The following is a 24,961-nucleotide window of genomic DNA, read 5'->3' as shown; positions in this document are numbered from 1 at the left end:
CGTGTCTTCTACAGAGACTTCGCCTGATTCTTACTGATTCAGGTAGGGGAATCTCAGTGGAGCATGAGTAGGCAAAAGGGGGATGGATGGTCAACCAGATGAAGAACTCTGTGTATTTCAGGCTGTTGATCTGGATATGAATTCTGTGTGAAACAGCTAGGCCATTTATGCTTGGCTGTTTCCTTTCGGTCACCCCGCCGACTACTTTGGGGCTTTGCTTTGATTATGCTTGCATTTTCCAACCGTCAGAGGTCACCTTGCTCTCTCTGCGCTTTTCTGCGCATTTTGCCCGCATTTTCTGGATTTGTGTTTAGCCTTATGGGGTGACCATGAGGAAACAGCCATGCATAAATATAAGTGTAAGGGGGAGATAGCCCTGACCTGGATGGCCCAGGCTAGCCCGATCACATCAGCTCTCAGAAGTTAAGCAGGGTCGGCCCTGGCAAGTATTTGGATGGGAGACCTTCAAGGAATACCAAGGTCGTGACACGGAGGCAGGCAATGGCAAACCACCTCTGAAAGTCTCTTGCCTTGAAAACCCTACGGGGTCACCATGAGTCGGCTGTGACTTAACGGGACTTTCCACCAGCAAGGGGGAGATGGGAAGGATGGCTGCCCTCCCCACAGCTGCCAGGGCTCAAAGACTTTCAGGAATGTGTTCCTTGTAACGTCAGATGCCGTCTGGGAAAGCTGTAGTTCTTCAGAGGTGAACGGGGGCCATTCTGCGGTATGAAAACAATTTTTTAAAATGACACTGTACATTGCTCAGCCACAGGATGAGCCTGGCTTTGCAACTGTGGTGGCAGGTGGGCTTACCCACAACTCAAACTCGGGCTCAGCTTGTCACTTGCCCCATTCTTTGGGCGGCCTGTCCACATTTGTGGGGAGAGCACTGCATGGCCCAGCTCATGGCGCATGATCAAGCCAGTAGAAAAACCAAAGCAATTCAAGAAACAAGGAGAAATAATATTTTTTTCATCTGGGGGTCTAAGCTTAGCAAGCAAGTAGGGAAATAGGGGGAGTTATGTAAAACATTCACTCTGGCAAGTTGAAATGAAATTTTCTAAAATAAATCTTTTACATGTTGTGATTATTTGTGGCTTCCCTCACCTTCTGACTCTTTCCCTGCTTGCAGGTATACTTTTACAGGCATCTACACCTTTGAGTCTATGATCAAGATACTTGCTCGGGGATTCTGCATTGACAGTTTTACATTCCTGCGAGATCCATGGAACTGGCTGGATTTCAGCGTTATTGTTATGGCGTACGTTGGGTTCCGACTTGTGGGGTGGGTGGGTTGGATGCCTTCTCCCTCAACTGGAGGGCCAAGGGAGATGTGGCCGGGGCTGCAAGCTCCCCGATATCATGCTATGGCTTATTTATGTAATGTTAGAAATAAAACAGAAAACTTGCCTACTTGACTCATAACTCTTTAGATGGGACAGGACACTGTATATGGGATGGCACATGGTATACTTCTGTACTGAGACCAAACACGCCCTGCTTGGGCCCTGCTTGTAGGGTTTCCTCCAAGAGCCAGTGTGGTGTAGTGGTTAAGAGTGGCGGACTCAAATATGGAGAACCGGGTTTGATTCCCCACTCCTCCACATGAAGCCTGCTGGGTGACCTTGGGCTAGTCACAGCTCTCTTAGAACTCTCTCCCACCTCCCTCAAAGGGTGTCTGTTGTGTGGAGAGGAAGGGAAGGCGATTGTAAGCCAGTTTGAGACTCCTTAAACGTAGAGAAAATTGGGTATAAAACCCAGCTCTTCTTCTTCCCCCTGGGTTGGGAGAGTCCTGGAGATTTGGAGTCAGTACCTGGGGAGGGCAGAGTTTGGGAAGGAGGGGATCTTAGTGGGGTATAATGCCATAGAATCTACCTTCCAAAGTGACCATTTTCTCCAGGGGAACTGCTTTCTGTGGTCTGAGGATCTGTTGTAATTCTAGCAAGCCCCACCTGGAAACCGGCAACCATACCTGCTTTGGTTCTTCTCAAAAGTAAATCTGGTCAGATGTGACCTTGAACAGGTTAGGACCTTGCCACTTTGTACAGGTAAAGAATACCATGGGTTGGTGGCAGTCACACAGTCCCTGTAACATCTAGTTAAGCCTATAGATTTTAAAAGACTGGGTTATTTTTGCCGTGTATCAGGCATAGCCTGTGTGCTGGCTGCTGGGACCACATAACCCTGAGACCCTGTATATTTGTAAACGAGAAGGTTCTCTCAGAGGCCTCATGTGCCCTCAACCCCCAATGTTCTCGCCTCCAAAGTTGGGGTGGTCTTAGCCCATGGGTAAGAGGGATGGCTACTATGGGGGGGGGTCCCGACTGCCCACAGCCCCGCTCCCTCTGGACAGAGGGGGGGGGGGAGAAGAAAAAGAGCAGGCTTCTGCAGTCACCACCCAAACCTGCCCTGTTTGGGGCTGGGACTGGCTGCTGGCAGTGATAATCACTTGTTGCCATCTGGGGCTGTGGCAGCTAGCTCAACAGTGGCTGCTTGTTAGGGTTGCCAACCTCCAGGTACTTGCTGGCGATCTCCCACTATTACAATTGATCTCCAGCTGCTAGAGATCAGTTCCCCTGGAGAAAATGGCTGCTTTGGCAATTGGTCTCTATGGCATTGAAGTCCCTCCGCTCCCTCCTCAGGCTCTGCCCAAAAATAATTTCCAGGTATTTTCCAATCCGGAACTGGCAACCCTACTGCTTGCGCCTGCTCCCTCAGAGGCTTGAGCATCTGGGAATGGCTCCTTCCCTCCTTACTTGGCCCCTGTGGGTTGTGAGGGGGTCCCGGTGTGGAGCGTCAGTGATTCTGAGATCCATCCTAGACATTTGCCTAGGGCCCCAGAATCACTAAGACTACCCCTGCTCCAAGGCCATTTATGCTTGGTTACTTAGCCTTGCGATCTCTGCAGGATTGCTCGGTGCTTTGTTTGGATTATTCATGATTTTTCCGACCTTCAGAAGTCACTTTGCAGCTGCCACGCACTTGTCCCATGTTAGCAGGAACCTGTTTTATCACGATTTTAAATTTTGCCTCGATCCAAAAGCAAAGCTAATTGAGGCAATTTCTGTGAATAGTCTTAACTTCGGGTTTCTCTTTCCCTGCCCATTCTTGCTTGTCCCTCCCTCATCCAACCTCTCCCAGAGAAGCCATTTTGGTAAGTTTCAGCAGCAAATGTAAATATCTTGGAACTGAGCTGGCTGTGTCCCCCCCCCTCCCTCACTTTCAGGCCTCATAGGCTTCCTCTCTGGTCCTTCTGATCAGTTTCACCAGCAAGCATAGAGATCTCAGGAATGGACCCAGCTGTCCCCCCCCCCCTTCATTTCCGTTAACTATTTTAGTGTTTTTTCTGCTAAAATACACTTTAAAACTGTGCATCTGCAGAGTGGCAAACCCAGTACAAATTTCCCCTGCATAAATGGCCCAAAGGAAACTAACCGGGGGATGTCTGCAAAGGTGCAGATCAGTATCCCTTTCTTCCCATGAGGAGTTGTGTGCAATTCTGTGCACTTTCAGCCAGTCCAGAGAAGTGATTAAAGGTGGTTCGTTGCCCTTTCATTATCTTTGAGCTTCCTGACAGAGGGCCAAAACAGATGTGATGGAGCACATCTGTCTCAATCAAGTGGGAAAAGTGGATTTTAAACTATAAAAAGGATGTGTTTACTGGAGATGAGTTCAGCTAACAGAAAAGCACAAGGGGAGAGGCTGTAGGGAGGCAAGCAACAGAACAGGGCAGCCTTCTGAACTCCATTTGCTGCTAAGGTTGGACATAGACACACCTGTTGTACATGGCTAGAGTACATCCAGGTTTTAACACCAGGCTTTTACCCACAGCCAGCTTCAGAGTTGTACTTTTGTATTTGCAAAAAGCCAAGCTATCAAGATAGCTCTCATTTCCCCCTCTGTGTACGGCCTTTTAATTAATGGCTCTCTTACCCCCTCTTTTCTAGTTATGTCACAGAGTTTGTGGATTTGGGCAACATCTCTGCTCTGCGGACGTTCCGGGTTCTCCGGGCACTTAAAACCATCACAGTTATTCCAGGTGAGCGATGCTGAGTGGGCAAGTGGAGTACTTGTTTCTAGGTTGACTTATTTGCGCAAATCAGCTAGAGGTATATCTGCTATGGTTGCCCCTCATCTGGACCCATATCTTGTAGAGCGCTCTCTCTCTCCCCCCCCCCCGCCCCGAAGAACATGTAACTAACACAAATATTCCTTCTGGAAGGAAAGGGGAATCCAAATGATGAAGGAGAAGTTAATATTCAAAATTTGCAGAGATGTTAAAAAAATTAGAACTCCATTCTGTAGAGCACTTTTTAAAAATCTGTAATTGCTGAGAGGGTATTAGGAGCCTTTGAGAAGCAGAAGGGGAAAAGAAGTTCTTTCAGAGCATCTATCAGTATTCACACCAGGGAGAAGTGAGTTTTAAAAGGCCCGTGTATTTCTGATGAATGCCACGTAAATATTTTTGAATTACATTGCATGTCACCTTGAGAACTGGGAAAGGAGGGAAAGAAATATTAAATTAATGCAGAGAAGTGAATTGGCCTCCAAAGCTGGCCAATGAGGCTGCTACTACAGTCTCAAAATATTGTTCCACCCTATTTAAAAAACAACAACACACTAGCCAAAGTTCGACAGAAGTCATGGCTAGAAATGTAAAAAATCTAAACCGTCAGAACCCGTGTCTTGTGGCCTGTAACAAACATCAGTTCCTCTTTCCCCTGCCCCTTTTAGGGCTGAAAACAATTGTGGGCGCCTTGATCCAGTCGGTGAAGAAGCTTTCGGATGTCATGATCCTCACTGTGTTCTGCTTGGCCGTCTTTGCCCTCGTCGGCCTGCAGCTCTTTATGGGGAACCTGCGGCAAAAGTGTGTCCGGTGGCCACCCCCCATCAATGGCACTTTTCAAGAGGAAGTCTTTGGACTTGACAGCGATGGGACCTTTGGCACGTTGGCAAATGCAACTCTGCTTAGTAATGTGAGCGCCAACTACACTTTTGTCTGGGACGAATACATCCATGATGAAGGTAATGGTGGTGTTCAGAAGGCAAGTTTTGACTTTTGTCCTGGCTTAGAGCAGGTGTTGAGTGGGCATGCTCAATCCAGAGGGTCGCCATATGACCATTTGACCACATCTGTATCCCAGGTGTGCAGATGTAGGTGGTTTATGCATGGGAGTTTTACCTGAGGTTTGTTGCTCGCTGGACCCACACTTTCCTGTTGGGAGTTTAATCACCAGCAATCTCCAAGTTCAAATCAGGAAGTATTTGAATCCTGCCCCTTGAAATGCTGATTCGTAATTGGCTGTAGAGAGAGAAAAGTTCCCTACCCCCCCCCAAACCCAATTGCCACATAAAAAAGCATTTTAAGAACATAAAACAAAAACCTGAGCTATCTGAAACCAACCCTCCATTTTAAAAATCCTTTCTTCTGCCCAGAAAGAGCTTTGAGGAAGCAGGAAGTATTTGAATCCCCATCTCTGGACATGCAGCTTTGTACTTGGCTGTGAGCGAAGCCAAGCTTGTGTGTCCCGCACTTTGCCTTATGCACGGAGATTTCACCCAGGCTGAGCTCAGGGGAGAGGGAAGAATTGGGTTAATAGAGGGATTGGAAGTCCTGGGATTTGTGAGGGCTGGCAGCAAGGTCATCTCTAATGGAGGGAAAACTCATGCATAACTCCAAGGAACAACTGAGACAGATGACAGGCGAGCGTGAGTGAAAGTACCCATGCATAAATGACCGTTATCACATCCCTGCTTAAGCTTCGACGTATTTTGTCACTCCAAGCAAGGTACGCCCATGATCTCCTGGCTTGTGCTGTGGCCAGCCAGGTCCAAGGCACATCCTTGTGGCAACAGGTGACCCCAGACACCTCTGGGCCACTGTTCGCTAGGAATGAGCCAAGCCCCTGTGGAGCATTAGTGCATTCCTCCCTGGGCTGCTCCAAGCAATTGTTCAGGAGTGGCTTGGCTGGAAAACTGGAACTTATGCTTACAGCAGAAGATGCTTCTCCAGGCTGCATAGGGGCAGAAGCGCTAGGCACTCCTCAACATTCACCTTCAATAGGGGAAAGTCAACAAAGGAGATGATAACACATCCCATAATTTTATTTATTTATTTGTTTGTTTAATTTATACTTTCTCCCCAATGGGGACACAAAACACAACTTTCTCTTATGAAGTGTAGGTGAGGTCGAGAGTGTGTGACTAACCCAAGGTCACATGGCAGAATGGGGATTACCAGCCTGTGTCTCCGAGACTCTAGTGCGACACTCTAACCTCTACACCATATTGGCTCTCATAAACAAGAATAAAAAAGTAGACACAGATGGTAATTACACAGATGTCTGGGTGATCCCAAAAGTAATACTGATCAGCCAAATGGCCTTGTTACCCCTTCCAGGAGAACACAGGGCCTTTCCTTGTGCAACAGGTCCTTTGAGTAAGCTGTTAGGTGTGCTTCCTTCACAATTAATTGACCAATATGGGATTACATTACCCTGACCTGGATAGCTCCAGGCTAGCAAGATCCTGTCAGACCTCAGAAGCTAGGCTGGGTCAGCCCTGGCAAGTATTTGTATAGGAGACCTCCAAGGAATACCAGAGTCGTGACAAGGAGGCAGGCAAGGGCAAACCATCTCTGAAAGTCTCTTGCCTTGAAAACCCTATGGAGTCATATATTACTTGACAGCAAAAACAAAAAAAGGGATGCATTGCATTGCCAGTCAGTAGTAGATTAGATCAAGTTTATTGTATAAGACCCTGGGCCGTTACAATCTAAAACAATATAACAACAAGTTAAAATACACAAAACCAGAATCATTAAAAGAATATAAAAATTAAGAAATTAAAATACACCCATTCGGCTCTCTTCAGCTTTACCACCTTTCATGATTTGCTTCGCCCTGATTTTCTTGGCTGCCAGGCCAAACAGTGCCATTTCCTAGGAAATATTAGGGTCCATATCTGATAACTAATGTTAATCTGTCAACATCAGATGCTAAAAGAATGTTTGCCACAAACTTGTTCTGGGGCTCAGTCAGTAGTATATAACTGAGCTCTAGATTAGCTAGGTTCACGCAAAGGTATCTAAGTAGTACGTCTCAACTCAAAAATCATTAACAGATTTCTTTTCCTTTTAACTATGTGCTTTTAAATGGGTAGAAGCAACAGTGACAGACAGGTGTGGGGTTGCAGCAGCTGCAAGAAAGATGTCTAATTATACAAACGGACACAACCAAATTAGTTCAAATGCATCCAGACAGTAAATGATTGATCACAACCAGCAAGTAGGAGTGGATGATCAAGCATTACTATTCTCTTCTTTTTTTTGAAAATTTTATTGGTTTTTATAATATAAATTTTCCATATCAACAAACAACAATGAAAATAATATGAAAAACTAAATCATAACTAATGTTGTTGTAATTATTTAAGTACTTAATAAAAATAAAAAATAAAGGAAAATTTTTTGACTTCCCCATCACCTCCGTCCGCCTCTTAATAAAGTATTCTATCCCATCGTGATATGATCTGATCTTAATTATTCTTATATCTCAATTAAATTTCATTTACAGTAGTCTATTAATATAATTAATTACACTTCTTTGTGTTAATAGTGTCATCTAATGTCATCTAGATCAGAGTGAGAGGTACTCTTCCATTTCCCCCAGTCCTAATTCATATTCACAGTATTTCATCCAAGCCTCCCATTCCCCCATAAATCGTACATTGTCTTTTTGGTTTAAGGTAGCTGTAAGTTTTGCCATTTCCACCAGTTCAAACATTTTCATCATCCAGTAAGCATGACTATTCTCAACTGCTTTCAGCATTCCATGCCGTGGGGAGCATACTCAGTTATCAACCAACCAGTAACTTTTGAGAAGAATTCTTTTTCTCTTTGTTAGTTTACAAATCACATGTTCCTCCATACCTGGTTCTCTAAGCAGGCAGATAGGGTTGCCAAACGGCCTAGAGAAAAATGTGCTGCCACTGAAATAGAGGCATAAAGGGATGTTATTTTCTAAATGATATTACTTGCACCCGTGTTTCAGCTGCACATTTCCACACATTAAAGGCTCAAACTAGAGGTGCTAATGTTGTACCTAGAAAACACACACATACACATCGGCGCCATTAGGCAAAACGCCGCCGACACGTACATCCCTGCTAGCCCCCTCCCTTTGAGTCAAGGACATAGGCACCCCCTAGCCCCAGTATACAAAGGGCTCTCTCTTTCCTGTATAGTACCACGGCAGGCTACTGAGATATGCCTGCGCAGGACATTAGGTCCTGTGCTGACTCTGCATAGTCCCTGGATTCTTGCTTCCCGTTCTGTTTATCGGGCCTGTCACCCGGTTCTCTGCTTGGCCAAATAAAGAACTGTTTCTTTAACCCAACCTCCTCCCTATTGTCTTCAGTGGACTCTACGGATAATTGGGTCACAACACTAAATCCCAGCCTGACTCTTATTGCCTACAGTGAGATGGTAGCTACAGGAAACTAATTTCCCAAGTGCCAAAGGAGCCCAATTTGGACCAGGACCATTGCACTGGAGAGAAATGGCTTCAGCCTTTCCTCTGTGCTGCTTTCCCAACCATGCAGTCCCCCAACAGGGAATTCAAGCACAGATAAGGTTGCTATCCTCCAGGTGGAGGCTGGAGATCTCCTGGATGGAGATCTCCTGGACTTACAATAGATCTCCAGAATACATAGACCACTTATTATTTATTTGTAGGGTTGTCAACCTCCAGGTACTAGCTGCTATTACAACGGATCTCCAGCCAATAGAGATCAGTTCACCTGGAGAAAATGTCCGCTTTGGCCATTGGACTCTGTGGCATTAAAGTCCCTCCCCTCCCCAAACCCCGCCCTCCTCAGGAGCTGGCAACCCTATTTATTTATTTAAAACATTTATTCCACTTCTCCTGGAGAAAATGGCTGCTTTGACAGGTGGACTGTATGGCATTATAGCCTACCAAAGTCCCTCCCCTCCCTAAACCCCACTCTCCCAGGCTCCACCCTTAAATTTCCAGGTATTTCCAAACCCAGAGCTGGCATCCCTGAACCCAGAGGTTTCCTCTTTAAGCCCAGCACACTAGTTGCTCTACCGCACTGCTTCCCATTTGCTGCTCTCTGGAAGGTCAACTAGCCATTATTCCAAAATTTCAACTTGCAAATTTTAATTTTTTTCCTTTTCTTTCTTATGAAGCCAATTTCTACTTCCTGGATGGTGCCCTTGACGCTCTGCTCTGTGGAAACAGTTCCGATGCTGGGTGAGTGAGGTCTGTTTTGACTGTGGCCTCCTCCCATTGGGATGAGGAGGGAAATGTGTTCCATACGTGGCTCTCCCACTGTTCATTTGGATCAACTTGATAATGTAAGGAAGGGCAGGTCCAGTGTGGGTGTGTGTGTGGATAATTTTCCCGTGTCCCATAGGACTCCTGGCCAAGGCAGATGTTACATTAAGGATCCATAATCAAATCTTCTGATGATTCTTTTAACTGCAAAAACAGCCTGTGGTGGGGACGTCAGCCTGCAGTTGGGATAGGGTTGCCAACCTCCAGGTACATAGCAAACATAAAACAGCAATTATACTGTATGCAACTTGATTTTATATACACAAGGAATAATATCCAAAACTCATAACAAACGAAATATAGTATCTTATAAAAAGATAATCAACGCATTTTTACAGTCCGTGCGCACTAACATTGAGGTGCGCCGTAGAATTCTTAATCAGGGTCATTTCCTGTGTCCAAGAGGTACAGTTAGATGTCTTTTCTACAGAAGACCGGTATCCTTTCTGTTTAGGCTTAAGCCGAAACAGAAAGGATACCAGTCTTCTGTAGAAAAGACATCTAATTGTACCTCTTGGACACAGGAAATGACCCTGATTAAGAATTCTACAACGCACCTCAATGTTAGTGCGCACGGACTGTAAAAATACGTTGGTTATCTTTTTATAAGATACTATATTTCGTTTGTTATGAGTTTTGGATATTATTCCTTGTGTATATAAAATCAAGTTGCATACAGTATAATTGCTGTTTTATGTTTGCTAATTAACTGACAGCACGCTAACTCTAGTTTGCTAAACCTCCAGGTACTAGCTGGAGATCTCCTGCTATTACAGCTGATCTCCAGCCAATAGAGATCAGATCACCTGGAGAAAATGGCCACTTTGGCAACTGGACTCTATGGCATTGAAGTCCCTCCCCTCCTCAAACCCCGCCCTCCTCAGGCTCCACCCCAAAAACCTCCCACTGGTTGCGAAAAGGGACGCGGCAACCCTAAGGTGGGACCCTGGGATCCCCCGGAATTACAGCTCATCTCCAGACTACAGAGATCAGTTCCCCTGGAGAAAAAGGATGCTTGGGAGGGTGGGCTCGGTGGCACTGTAGCCCACTGTGGCCCCTGTCTTCCCCAGGCTCCACCCCCAGATCTCCAGGAGTTTCCCAACCTGGATCTAGCAGCCCTACTCCTGATCCCCCAATGACCAGGGGGACCTGGCAACCCTAGCTAGTGGGTTGGTGTCATGTGGACTGGTGGTGCAGTGCTGGAGAAGGGGGATTTTGCTCTTCCTCCCCTGCTGGTGCTGGTGCTTTTTCCCTGATTGAAAATGGCCTGCTTTTAGCTCTGGGAAAAATGCAGTTTAAGGACCTGTATTTTTCTTACCAGGGCTAAAAGCAGCTGGGGGGAGGGTAATTTTTGATTAGGAAAATGGGATGGGGGTGTTAACCCACCCTTCCCCACCCGCAGCTGCTTTTTGCAGCTGAATTTTACATGTCAGAGGATTTCAGTCCCAGATCTAATTTTTTAAAGTTTTTAGTGGATTTTTGGTTTAACCAGGTATTGTCTTTTTTAAAAACTATGTAATCTTTTATCTTATGTATAGATGATACAAATGTTTTACTGCCGCATGCCGTACTAATAAATAGGATTCTGATTCGGTCCCAGATCTCTAGAATCACGAACATAAGTTGGCCATCTAGGGTGTTTCTGCAAGGGTTATTTGGCCAGAGTTCAGTGCTGTGGGGAAGTGGGATTTTTTTCCCTGCTTCTTCACAGCATTGGCCTTTTCTGCATACACAGGTCACTTACGCATGGTGGGTTTAGCCTCCTCCATTCCCTATTTCAGCCAGGATTAAGTTTTTGAAAATGCACGTGACCTCATTCCTTTTCGGCTCAACCCCATTTCAACCTTAAACGAACCCGGCTTTTCCCATTTCTCTTCTTACCCGCGTCAAACGGTCTTTCCTAGCTGAAACCAGATCTAAAGAGCATGCATAACACTTGCCTCTGGTTCTTTTGGGATATGATATACAATGAGCTAAGGTTAATTCTACAACAAAATATCCCTAAAACTTCAGAGATGATGTTGTTAAGCATTATACCGGACTATATTATAACACAACGGACCTTTTTACTCTATGCCACCACAGCTGCAAGAATGGTCTATGCAGCTAAATGGAAAATGACTGAAATACCGGACAAAACTGATTGGATTTATAAAATGTTTGAACTAGCAGAAATGGCAAAATTGACTGAGTTAGTAAATCAAAAAGATAATGATGAATTTGTTAAGGAGTGGGAGGCGTGGACTGTTTATTGCAAAAATGAACTTAATGTGCAAAATGTTAAAGGTTATAACTTAGATTAGGTTAATTTTCTTGTTTCTACTTTCCTTTCTTTTTTAATAACTGTAGAAAGTTTTATAAAAAAATTTTTTTTATAAAGAATCAGAAAATAATTGCTAAGAGGATTACGAAGATCAGTTAGAGATAGAAGAAGGAAGGGGGGAAGTCAAAGTAGCGGAAGATAACTGTTATATATATGTTAGTTTTAATTGAGAATTAGAAAAGATTGAAAGGCAATGTTAATTGATTGTATCGAATGTATGAAAAAACAATAATAATTAAAAAAAACCACTTGCCTTGGGTTGAGCTTTCCCCGCCCCCTTTCCAAACCCCTCTTCTGTTCTGTTTGCTGATAGCCATATAAGGGAAGCATAGAAGATTGGCATCTCTCACAGCCAATCACGAAAAAGCGTGTAAAGAGGCAGGGATTCAAGTGCTTCCTGGGAGCTCCTTCTAAGAGAAAGAAAGGCATTTTTAATCTTAAAATGCTTTTTTATGCGGCAGTTGGGTCTGGGGGGAAGGAAATGTTCTCTCACGAGGTGAGCCAGTTGCAGAGCAGCAATTAAAGGGGTGGGACTTGATTTGAACTTGGGAGGCTGCTTTTCTATTCACGCCTCCATTAGCACAGGGTTTTATCCCTGCTCATTCCAGCCAGCCCATACAGTTTGACCCAGGTTACTTTGATCCTGGCTGAAACAGGGAATGAAGGAGGCTAAACCGACCATGCCTAAGTGGCCACGGTTTACCACAAATTTTCCACGTGGTCAATCTGCGAGACTTGGAATCGCATTCCACGAAGTAGCTCCGCGTGCCTCCTTTTGCAGCGTTGTTTTCTCATTTCCTGTGCACTTCACCTGAGGAGGGCAGGGTTTGGGGAGGGGAAGGACTTCAATGCCATAGAGCCCAGTGGCCAAAGTGGCCATTTTCTCCAGAGGAACTGATCTCTATCGGCTGGAGATCCGTTGTAACAGCAGGAGATCTCCAGCTAGTACCAGGAGGTTGGCAAGCCTAGTGGGGGTGGGCACATGCTGACATTTCTTTTTTCTTCCTGTGACCCATTGCAGGCAGTGCCCGGAAGGCTTCCTTTGCATGAAAGCTGGTCGAAACCCAAACTACGGCTACACAAGTTATGACACCTTCAGTTGGGCCTTCCTGGCGCTCTTCCGCCTCATGACTCAGGACTACTGGGAGAACCTCTTCCAGCTGGTAGGGCAACTTTGCGTGATCGTTCAGTCAAACTGCTGTTTGCAACTTCCAGAGCATGCTGGGGGATCCTCAAAAGAGATTGACCAAAGAGAAAAGGAATCATGCTGGAGAAGTTTCTCTGGTGATGCATGCAAAGGCTGGTCCAGGCTGGCCCCAAAAGCCTGACCAGCACTTCAGGGGAACTGACTGTGCACCCTAGAATGCTTTTCCATCATTAGGGGCAGACAAACGGATGTGGAAAAGGTGCCTGGTAGTAAAAACCATGAGAAAACACTGCCTCATTCTTGCTGGACAGTAGCTTTGGAACACAGGCAGGATGGTGCTGCTGCAGTCACCTTGTTTGCGGGCTTCCTGGAGGCCGCCGTGTGAACAGACTGCTGGACTTGATGGGCCTTCGTCTGATCCAGCAGGGCTTTTCTTATGTTCTTATGAAGCATACCTATTCTCTCCAGGATCAGAGGAGCATGACTAATATATTAGGAACACAGGCAGGACAATGCTGCTCCAGTCGTCTTGTTTGTGGGCTTCCTAGAGGCACCTGGTTGGCCGCTGTGTGAACAGACTGCTGGACCTGATGGGCCTTGGTCTGATCCAGCAGGGCTTTTCTTGTGTTCTTATGTTCTCTTCTCTTCCCCACAGACCCTGCGAGCTGCTGGGAAGACATACATGATTTTTTTCGTTGTGGTAATCTTCCTGGGCTCCTTCTACCTGATCAACTTGATCCTGGCTGTGGTGGCAATGGCCTATGCCGATCAGAACGATGCAACGTTGCTGGAGGAGCAGGAGAAGGAAGCGGAGTTCCAGCAGATGCTGGAGCAGCTGAAGAAACATCAGGAGGAGCAGCAGAGGCTGGTGGGTCACTTTCTCTTTCTTCACCAAACTCCCAAGGCCCCAGACAGAAGATGGACGTTGTCCTGCAGCATGGCCCCTCCCTCGTGGGGTCCAGGGCAGCTGATTTGCAGGGTTTGTTTCTTTGGGGACATGAAAAAGAGGGCTGGGGAGACCCTGGGCCTTTGTTATAGTCTGTTTATGGGTTGGGCAGATAGCAGCGAGCAGCTGGTGTTATGCCTTTTAGGGAGGGAAAGGACTAGTGCTGGAGTCAGTAGTGGATATGAGAACTGTGTTTATTAGGACATAACAACCAACTAACTAATCAGGCCACAACTAGGCCTCAGTAACTCTTAACTCCTCCTCCAGTTATAGCCACAAGGCCTGAGTCTCTCTGTTCTCAAAACAACAGTACCAATATACCACTTCTCTCTCCTTTTATTGCTGTTTCTTCAATAATACGTCCAGTAATACTTTTCTTGGTGAGCTACTCTTCATCTGTTTTGCTCGCTTAATCCCTGGGCTCAGCCACTCACGATGTTGTGTTGGGATGCGCACAAGACGTCTACTTCTGGTGAACCCGTCTCCTGGTTGTTGTGGGGCAGCCTGGGGTGTGTAAGACTCTATTGTGCTTCCTGCTCGGTCACGTTGTGGCTCAGAGACCTTTTGTTGCTCTGAGTCTGAATGTGCAATGGAGTCTCTTGGGGTACTGGGTTGACCCACAGGTGCCTTCTGTTGCACCGATACCTTTCTCCTGTTGGTGTTTCAATGTAATAGGACTGTGGCTCTGGGATGGTGCTATTATCTTTGCAGGCTTCCAGTCCTCTGATGTTTCCATGCACACTAGGTCCTGTGGATGGCAAACAGGTAGTGATTTAGCTGTCCAGCCATAGTACTCTTTCTGCCTCACTTGTAACTGTTGAAGATGAGCCCCTACACCATGGGGAACTGTGGGTCAAAGAACTGAACCAGTGATTGGAACAGTTATCCTCAGCATGCATTCCATCAGCAACTATGCCGGGGAGTATTTCAGGCCCGTCACAGGTATGTTTCCTAACTCCACCAGTGCTAGATGGGCATCTTCGTCTGATGCAGCAGTTTTATGAAACATTGATTTGATTGTCTGAATCATACGTTCAGCCATTCCATTCGATTGAGGGTATCCTGGGCTGCTGTGAGTGAATTTTATCCCCCAAGATCTGGAAAAATGTGAGATTTCTCTGCTAGCAAATGGGACATGATCACTCACTACTTCTTGCAGGATGCCATGCCTGGCAAACACAGCTTTCATTTTGGTAATAACAGAATGTGCTGATTTAACTGGAATACGCAGAACTTCTGAAAACTTTGAGTAGTAGTCCACTAAGAGCTGGTACGAGTGCCTGCCGAAGTCAAAGATGTCTGCCACTATCTTAGTCCATGGAAGGTCTGGGATTTCATGTGGCAATAGCAGTTCCTTTGGATTTCTTGGTTTCTGCTCCTGACATACCGTGCATCTTTCAATCATTTGTTCTATGTGCTGGGTCATCTGCGGCCAGTACATGAGATGCCTTGCTCTTGCCTTCGTCCTCTGGATGCCTTGGTGTGATCTTCATAGAGAACGCAGTATTTCTGTTCTCATGTTGGTGGGTATGATGATCCTGTCACCTGTCATTATGAGACCATCCTGTAGGGAAATAACATCTTTCATGGGCCAGTATGATCGCAGACTGGGGTATACTTGCGTCCTCCATCGTGGCCAGCCTGCTTGTGTAAATTTAAGCAGGGTCTGTAGCTGAGGGTCTTGGCTTGTGCTGTGTTTCAAGCATGTCACAAGATCTGTGTCAATTGTGGTTACAGGGTCCACCCCATACACTACTTTCTCTTCTTTGTCAGTGTCATCTGGGATCAAGATGTTTAGTAGTGCAGCTCTTGACAATGTGTCTGCAACGAGCATTTCCTTGCCAGGAATATGTTGGATGGTGAAGTCATATTTCTGCAGTTGGAGTAACATGCATTGCAAGTGTGCAGGTGTCTTTCCAAGAGGTTTGGAAAATATTGCTTCAAGTAGCTTGTGGTCTGTCTGCACCAGTACCTGCACCCCATAGATGTACTAATGGACTTTTTCTATTTGGGCATAATTTTGCTCTGCTGCAGTCAAAGCTCTTGATGCATATGACACAGGGCCCACATTCTGTAATAGACAGGCGCCAAATCCATCTTTGGAAGCATCTGCTTGGATGGTTAATGGTTAGGGTCACAGAACTTGAGTACAGGTGCTGTGCTCAATGCCACTTTTAGGTCTTGAAGTGTCTTGTCTTGTTCCCAGGATCACTGCCATATGACATTCTCTTGGAACAGGTGCCCAGCAGGGCTGTCAGGGATGCTTCATTTGGTATATATTGTGCAAGGAATCTGACCATCCCCAGAAGTCTCTGTAGGGCTTTTTTGTCTTGTGGAGTAGTCATACTGGTTATAGCTTGAACTTTACTGTCCTCTGGTTTAATACCTTCTGCCGAAATTATGTGGCCCATGTATCTGACCTCACTCACCATGAACTGGATCGTGTCTAGGTTGAACCTGATGTTCTCAGACTGGGCTCTTTCCATCCCAGTCTGCAATATATGATCATGCTCTTCTTGTATTGATGCTGCTATGATCATGTCATCAGCTATGATATGGACATCACTGGTGTCACCAAACACTTTGTTGTTCTGCTGGAAGACTTCACTGGCTGATTTGATGCCAAAAGGAAGACAGAGAAACTTGTATCTTCCGTGGGTGTGTTGAAAGTGCACAATTCAGCAGAGGCTGCATCTAGCTTTACTTGCCAATATCCATCCTTTTCCTCTAGAATGGTGAATATTTTTTCCAGCCAATTGGCTTTGGACCTCTGTGGGTGTGGGGATGGAGTATTGCTGTCTCAGTATGGCTTTGTTAAGGTCCCTTGGATCAAGGCAGACTCTGAGGTTGCCATTCTTTTTCTCAGTAATGACTAAGCTACCCAGGAAGTAGGTAGTTGCTTCAGCGTGTTTTTCAGCTTGTCCATGACAGTGATAGGTATGTTTCTGCACCCATGAATGACAGGGGTAACTGTTTCATCTATATGTATATGGTGTGTGCCCCTGAATTATCCTAATCCTTTAAAGACTGTGGGATATTGTGCAATAAGCTCTTCCTTAGTTCTGGGTGGTTTGGTGTCCAGCCGGGAGATTCTGCATACTAGCTGCACACAGGCCTCCCTCCCAAGTATTTATGTGGTTGATGCACTGGTAGTGAAGAAATGAAGATTTGCCTTGTGTTTGGCCATTGTAGCTTTTAAGGTGACTTCTTCCTCACAGTTTATTCTGGAACCTCCATATGCAACCAGTTTGGTCGTAGAGTGAACCATCTGTATGGGGCCTGGTAGGTTTTTCAGAAGCTGGGCTGGGAGAACATTTGCTTCTGCTCCAGCATACAACTTTAATTTTATGGGCACGCTTCTTATGATTAGGGTGGAGTACCATAGCTCTGTGTTTGCGGCATGAGATTGCCTCCTCTGAGAAAGTGTATCCACAAAAACGAGCTGGTCACAGTCAAGTGCAGACAGGGATTTGTGTCCTTCTTCAGTTCTGTTACATATGAATCAATCTGTTTCTCTCCTAATGGTGGGTGATTCCAGAACTGACAGCGCTCAAATACAATTTTTCTTTTGAGGTTGCAATAATTCTTGAGTAGGCTTAAAGCCTGCTCTAGGGTGGAGTCAGCTGCAGGGTCTTGTACCAAGGTGTTATACACCTCCAAGGCCTCTTCTCCAACTACATGTAATAAAAGGGCAACTTGGAAGGCTGCTGGTTTGGTATCTGCTCCAGAGACCGTCAGATACAGGCGAAAACGCTGCTCCCACCTTCGCCAGCTGTCAGCAAGGTTCCAGCCTTTTTGTGCTCCCATTCCAGCTGGGGCTTTGGTTTTGAGCCTGGACGTTATCTCAGAAGTGCTGGAAGACTTCAGGCTGGTGTTCACTTGGGCTTAAGCAGGCAGGATATAATTACCAGTGCTAACAGAGCACTTTATATTTGAATGCCTTCCATTTATTTGGCTGGGGCGATTGTTTTGCCGTTTGATTTTGATTTGGCCCTCCTCTCATTTTCAGGATGGGTTGAAACCAGAAAGAGAACTTTTGAGGGAGCAGGTTTCATTTGTACAGTTGTGGTTGCAAGGCATTAGCATGCGATGAGATCGAAAGCCAGCTCTCCACCTTGGAATCTTAAGCACGATGCTCTGAGCCAGCACTTTGCAAATTCATTCCTGAAGAGTGACGCAGCCTCTCAGCCTCCCGGCTTTGTTTACTGACAGCAGAAATATACCTCGGAGTCGGCCAGACTCGCCTTTTGCTTCCTGAAGCCCCACTGAGCCACGGAAATCAAACAGATATAGAAAGTGCCCAGCCTCTCACCAACACTGACCTAGATGAACACATACACACAGGCCCACGATGGCCATTTACACATGGCTGTTTCCTCGTGGTCACCCCGCTGACTACTTCGGGGCTTTGCTTTGATTATGCTTGCATTTTCCGACCGTCAGAGGATGACTCACTCTCCCCGGGCGTTTCTGTGCATTTTCACTGCGTTTTCTGGATGCCGGCTAAACACAAATCCAGGAAACACACGGAGAGAGCAGGGCAACCTCTGATGGTTGTAAAATGCAAACATAATCAAAGCAAAGCCCAGAAGTAGTCGGCAGGGTGACCTCAAGGAAACAGCCCTGCGTAAATGGCCCCTCGCTCAAACACAGACTGGGGATGGAGAGTTGAAAGTGGAGTCGACTGAGGCCAAACAGGTTCTTCTGGGTTTTGAAATAATACAGAATCCCACAAGACCCTCTTCAGTGGAGGCACATCCCTCTTTCAGACCACCCTATCTTTCTGAAAAACAATGGTCTCCCCCCTTCCCACACGCACACACATGCACTTGTGCATGTAGATGTTCTCTGGGCTTCTGCATAGCATCCTTCCATACCTGGCTAGTTGTACTTGTCATTCAGTTGCTGAATTCCAGCCACATTCACCTGTGGCAGGTTGGTTTTGAGTGTGCTTGCAGCGTGAGCAGAAGCCGGCACGGGTTGGCTTTTGGCATCTCACAAACATTCAAAAGGCTGCACTTGTGATAGGATAGTCCTGACAGAGAGTAGGACCCAATCCACACAAGTCAAGGTAGAATAAGGCCAACAATAGGTGCAAAGAGGAACATACTCTTAATAACCCAGCTGTCGTTTATGCACAGGAGCTTTACCTGAGGTTCGTTGCTCACTGGACCCACACTTTCCTGTTGGGAATCTATGCACCAGCAGTCTCCAAGCTCAAATCAAGTCCCCACCCCTTTAAATGCTGCTTTGTAATTGGCTTACTTTGTAGAGCTTACTGTGAGAGAAAATTCCCCCCCAAAAAACCCAGTTGCTACATAAAAAAGCATTTTAAGAACAAAAAACAAAACATGGAGCAATCTGAAAAGGGGGAGAATCCAAGCCTCGGTTTTAACAAGCCTTTCTTCTGCTCAGAAAGAGCTCTGAGGAAGCAGGAAGCATTTGAATCCCCACCTTTTTACATGCTTCTTTGTAATTGGCTGTGAGAGGAACCAAGCTTGCATGTCCTGTGCTTTGCCTTATGCATGGGGATTTCACCCCGGCTGAGCTCAGGGAAGAGCGAAGACTCAGGTTAACAGAGGAACGGGAAGTCCTGGGATTTGTGAGGGCTGGCAGCGAGGTCATCTCTAATGGATGGAAAACTCAAGCATAACGCCAAGGAACAACTGAGACAGACCAGGGGCGAATGTGAGTGAAAGTACCCATGCATAAACGACCAACATGTTTTGAGTCTGAAAGCTCTTCTTCAGAGGAAAACATAGAGTCAATTCATGGGAGGGCTTTTTTTTTTAAAAAAAAAAATGGCCACTGCTATTGTGCTCTAGCTCAATAATGTTGTAATGATCTACTGCTGCAATCTACTAGTTCCTCTGAATTCTCACCTTTTGCTTTTTTGAATAACTCAGAGGAACTAGCAGATTAGACATAATGCTGTACATGAGTTGCCAGTGGGGAATGGCAGCCGTATTGTAGTTGTGAGTCCCTTCTGGCTGCTCCTGTGTAATAGTGCATCAGCGGTCCCATTCAGATTGGAAGCGTGGTGTGTGTGGGAGGGGCTCCTGCTCTCTCCCCATGCTGTTTTCAGAAGCCAAAATGGCCCAGTGGCTGGGTGGGGTAGAGTTGCCAACTCCCGCTTAGGAAATACTTGGCGATTTGGGGGGGGGTGGAGCCTGGGGAGGGCAGGGACCTCAGCAGGGTACAATGCCATAGAGTCCACCCTCCAAAGCTGCCATTTACTCCAGCAGAACTGATCTCTGTTGTCTGGAGATCAGTTGTACTCCCGGGAGATCTCCAGCTCCCACCTGGAGGTTGGCAGGCCTAGAGTATGGGGGCATTATTTGTCCCATCAAGCAAATACTGCCCCTCCGCAACCCCTGGCCCATTTCTGCTCCTGAAAACAGTAGGGGAGGACCCTCTCTTCCCCCTGTACCATGATCCTGCTCTGAATTAGGCCCCTGCTGCACTTTTTACACAAGAGTTGCTGCCAGGGACTCGGAGCTGTAGTATGGCTTGCAAGTCCCCATGGAAACTCTTGTAAATCGTAAAGTGTCGTTTGGTGTATATAGCGCAGCAACGATTACTGATTTCTTTTTAAGCCCTCGAAATGCCCTCTGGCGTGTGGCAGGGAAATTGCCAGCTGTGATGGGCGGATGGAAAGGAAAATAAGGCTGTTGTGAGAGAGACCTTCAAAAACGCCCACCCTGCTGTGCTGTCCAGCTGGCTTCCCTATGTGCTCGGACTGGATTCTTCCAGAAAGATTGTACCAAACCAGGTTTGAGGGGGAACGTCCTGAGGGCAGGGAAAGCCTAGAAAACAGACAAGTAGAGGACAACTTCATGTGGATGCTCCATAAAAAGCCACACTACCGTTTGGAAGCCCAGGTGGGGGAAGTCTTCCCTGTGGATGTCTCCTGTATCAAATAATGTCCACGCAGAAGTGTTGACTTACAGTCTCATCCCAAGACTCCTGCACTCTGCAATGCATATGTGATTTTTGGCGTTATATAGTTAGAGAAGTAAAGAATGGCCATTTATGCAGGGCTGTTTCCCTCACGGTCACCTCGCTGACTGCTCCGGTGCTTCCTTTTGATTATGCATGCCGTTCCCGACTGTCCGAGGTTGCCTCGCTCTCCCTGCGCGTTTCCAAGCATTTTGCCCGTGTTTTCTGGATGTGTTCTGGCAAGAATCTGGAAAACAAGGCAAAATGCGCGGAAATGTGCAGGGAGAGCCAGGCGACCTTTGATGGTCGGTAAAGGTGTGCATAATCAAAATGAAACCCCAGAGCAGTCGGCAGGGGTGACCGCGGGGAAACAGCCCTGCATAAACGGCCAATGTTTCCGTCTCCTTCACCGTAATTTGATTGAAACCCTGGACAGCTCAGTGCCAAAAGAGTCTTATGAAGAAGCTTTCTGTCATGGGTATGAGGACCAGGGCATATTTTTCAAGGTGGATGCAGAGTGACCCCTGCCTGGGAACCTGATTTACATCGCTTTCCCTTTCTGGATCCCAACCTGTTATGTCAACCTCTCTTCCGGCCTTGGGTGTCCTTTTCTGTTCTTAAAAAAACCCCTAAGAGGAAGGCATCTCCAGCATGCTGATGTTCCATAACAGCTTCTTGTCTGGCCAGCTGCTTCCGCCTTCCTGACCCTGAGCCACCCTTTCAAATCTAATTTTTGGGCTGGGCAAACTGTGTCCTCACTTATAAAGGCAGATGCAGATTGGTGCCTCTATATGGGGGCCTTCTAATGTTTCAGTATCTGGAGGTGGATTTTCTGTTTCCTGACGGGATATTATTTTGGGCTGAGGAGGAAACTGGGCTGCAGGCTTGAAGCAAATTGCACTGATGATTAACATTTTACAGAACTGCGGTTCTGCTAGACTACACGTGTTTGTTGGTGGATGACATGAGGACATTGAATCAGCTATTCTGTGGGAGTTTTGTGCCTCCCCAACTACTCACGAAAGCCCCTTTCTTCTCATGGGATGGGGAGAGAGGGCTGCACCCTTCCCCTCCACACTGTTTTCTTCTCCTTAAATGGCCCTGCAGAGTTGCTATTTCTTCTGTTGCAAAATGTGTGTACTTAACATGGTTTCGCTAACACAGCGGCTGGGTTTAAGGAGGAGAAAATAGAGGGGAAGGGAGGAGAAGGAAAGTGGCCACCGTTTCTGCTCAGGTGCTCTGAGAAAAGAGCTCTTGTCTGGGAGACGCAAAATTCCCACTGAACGTCTCACGTTGATGCCATCGCTCAACAAATACAAGGATTTGGTAATTTGTAAATTGACCACTTACATATATGGAAAGATTTTGTCCCTGAGAATACATTCTAAAAACAATTCCCAGCTTTCATTTTTTTTTAAAGTAAATCTCTAGCTGTTTCCCTTGCAGAGATATAAGGGAAAAGGCATATCTCTGCAAAGGGAAGAGGCTAGAGACTTCCTTTAAAAAAATGAAAGCTGGGAATTCAACGAACTTGCTAAACCTAATTTTTTTTTCCGGGGGATGCATGTTTATATCAATATAAGGGTTGTATTTTAAAAAAATAAAAAACAAAACCACTCATCTTCAGGGGGAGGGGGAGGCGAGGGAGTGGTTTCACGTTAGTAACAGTCCAATCATCAAACACTGGAGGTTGGTTGGAGTAGGTGGGACAAAAAAACTGACAAACATTGCGCATGAGGAAAAAGGCGATGCAAAATTGACTCCCAGAAAAAGCCTGGGGTACAAGTGTTCTCAAAAGAACTGGAAGAAAAAACAAAACAAAAGAACAAGCGAAAACTAAAGGCACAAAAATGTGTGTGGAAAACTGAGGCTAAATTGAAGCCGTACGGGGCCAGAACCAACAAAAGAATCCCATGCGGAGAGCCCCAGTGTTGGGATCATATACACTCCTATTCCTGGCCAGGGGCTAGTAGTTAAGACCCTTCGCAAGATAAGTGTTCAACTGGAAGCTACCTGGTTTTCAATCATTCTTTATTTTGCAATCTGCATACATCCAAAACAGTTCAGTGTTACTCACACCTGAATATAAGGCATCTGCAGACCTTTTTTAGATGAAAGTCCATATCAGTGAAAGAATAATGAATTCTGCCTCTCTGCTCCTCCAGTCTCATTTACAATAAAAAAGGCGCTTTTTCCCAGGCAAGTTGGAGCCTTATGCCTGACCAATCAGTAAACTAATACAAGGACATGTGACTACTGGGGTTTCCTAAAACTAACATGCACTTTTCTAAAAGGGCAAGTACTATTTCCTAGCATATTACTAATACAACATGAACTGCAAGCCTACAAATACTAGAAAGCTACTAATTCTGTCTGGGGGCGGACTTCCGCTAGGGCAGCGGAGTGGAGCAGTCGCCTCCCCCGGAGCTCCGGGAAGGGGAACCAAGAATGTCGTAAATAAGGGAGCTATCGTGCCCCCCTTATTCCTAAACAGTGGAACGGGTAACAGGAAATCTCCTGCAGCCTCGTTGTGCGGTTAACTCCTGGAATCTCTGAGATTTACGACTTGGAGACCCAGTAGCAGTTCCGCCCGCTATGGAGTACTACATCACCGAAGACGCTTCTTGGAATTTTAATTGGCTTCATTCCCCCCTACCTATCTACATCTGGCAACTATATAAGTAACTATACCTGCTCTTCTGACATCTGAGTAAGTTTGAAAGACCTCTTTTGTTTTACCTGGATCTGGAAGTCCCAGGAAATTCTTATGCTTATCTGTTGAATCTGTCTCTCCCCACTCAACCTTTAAATGACTTTTTAAAACCAAGAAAGCATCAATAACTTGCCAGGAGATTTATCAACTTGATCAGTGGGAAAACATAACAGCTAAGACTTTTGAAAGACACTTTAATTGCCAATCAGGAACTATTACGTATTAAGGGGAGGGAGGAGTGGAGATCCCCCCAACTCAAGGACAGTCTTTTTAATTAAATACTTCCTGCCACGTCCTTCCTGGCAACAGTCTAGCATCGCGAGAAAGTCAGAGAACTTGGAATATCAGCCTGATATCAGTGTGTAACCAGTAAATGATTCCTAAGCCTCTGACTACAAAGAAGGAAGGTTTATGACTTTGATTCCTGTAGTACCTCCCTGTTACTCATCTTGAATCTGCCTGGATTTCACTGAACTTTAATAGGAAAGTTTGGAGGTGCAATCATGGCATTGATGGCAAATATGATTCAACAGATGGAACAATTCATGGATTTGATGAACACTTCATTTCAAGGTCTTATTCAGAAACTGAACATTATTTTAGAAGAAACCAAAGAAATAAAAGCCTCATTCACCTCAATGAGAACATGGATCTACTATGCTCCATCTGCAGAAGGATGCCTTGCGTCAACTATTTCAAATGTGGAAAAGACAGAAATGCTGGAAATTCAGGATAAAGAGATTAATTTAAAAGAGTCTGGTTTTTTTCCTGCTGGTTAAAATTGACAAGTAACTGACTAAATGGATTGGTTATAATGGAAATGGAATTACATAAAAAATTAATCTACTAGAAATGTCATGCAATAAATGAGTGTTAGGGAGAAATGGAGGATTTACAAATTAACTAATTTTCACTAGAAATAATTATATGCTTCTTACTATACTAATCCATTTTTACTAGGGAGATTTAATATTGTTCTTCCTTTTTTAATCTTATTCTTTTTTCTCCTTATGTGATGTTATTAATTAAATTCTTTTCTTTTTTCTTTTTTTGGTTTTTTATAGAAAATATAATAATTAAGTGATTAATAATTAATGATTATTAACAATGGTATTAGGGTTAGAAATTTATGCAAAAGAGATTACAAGTCTATTACAGGATAGAGGGAGAAGCAGGGGAAGTCAATTTTTTCTATTCAATATATGTTATTGTTAAACCTTTTTATTAATAATTTTGGAAAATAATAAAAATTTTATTTAAAAAAATCTATCTGGGGGCAGCATACTCCCCGCCTGGAATCCTATGAATTCCACCATCTACATGTTTTGGTACTTCAGCAGTGGTGGTGATTGGAGGACCATGGGTGAATGACGGATCCTTGGTGTCTGACCAGCTCGGTGGTAGTTTGATCTTTCCGAGGATGAAGTCTGCATTCAGGCGACTGTCCCCGCCATCAGTTCTCGCTGTCAATGGATTAGACGAGGTAGCCCCAGAAAGGGCCATAAAGATGAACATAGGGCTGGATGGACAGAGC

At 45.5% G+C, this 24,961-nt stretch overlaps 1 protein-coding gene across 1 annotated transcript in view; it reads left to right on the top strand.

Moving 5' to 3' along the window:
• The window catches only part of SCN4A (sodium voltage-gated channel alpha subunit 4), a 123,691-nt gene that overhangs the window by 7,423 nt on the left and 91,307 nt on the right, over positions 1 to 24,961 (top strand). The window contains exons 4-9 of the mRNA XM_056863972.1: positions 1,136 to 1,264; positions 3,951 to 4,042; positions 4,738 to 5,028; positions 9,212 to 9,275; positions 12,704 to 12,845; positions 13,485 to 13,697. Of these exons, the coding sequence (XP_056719950.1) occupies positions 1,136 to 1,264; positions 3,951 to 4,042; positions 4,738 to 5,028; positions 9,212 to 9,275; positions 12,704 to 12,845; positions 13,485 to 13,697 (931 nt within the window). The remainder of the gene's footprint in view (positions 1 to 1,135; positions 1,265 to 3,950; positions 4,043 to 4,737; positions 5,029 to 9,211; positions 9,276 to 12,703; positions 12,846 to 13,484; positions 13,698 to 24,961) is intronic.

This window comes from Euleptes europaea, chromosome 18 (genome assembly GCF_029931775.1).
Source record: "Euleptes europaea isolate rEulEur1 chromosome 18, rEulEur1.hap1, whole genome shotgun sequence".
In the NCBI taxonomy this organism is placed as follows: domain Eukaryota; kingdom Metazoa; phylum Chordata; class Lepidosauria; order Squamata; family Sphaerodactylidae; genus Euleptes; species Euleptes europaea.
The sequence above is the reverse complement of the archived record's forward strand: the minus strand, read 5'-3'. Positions and strand labels throughout refer to the sequence as shown.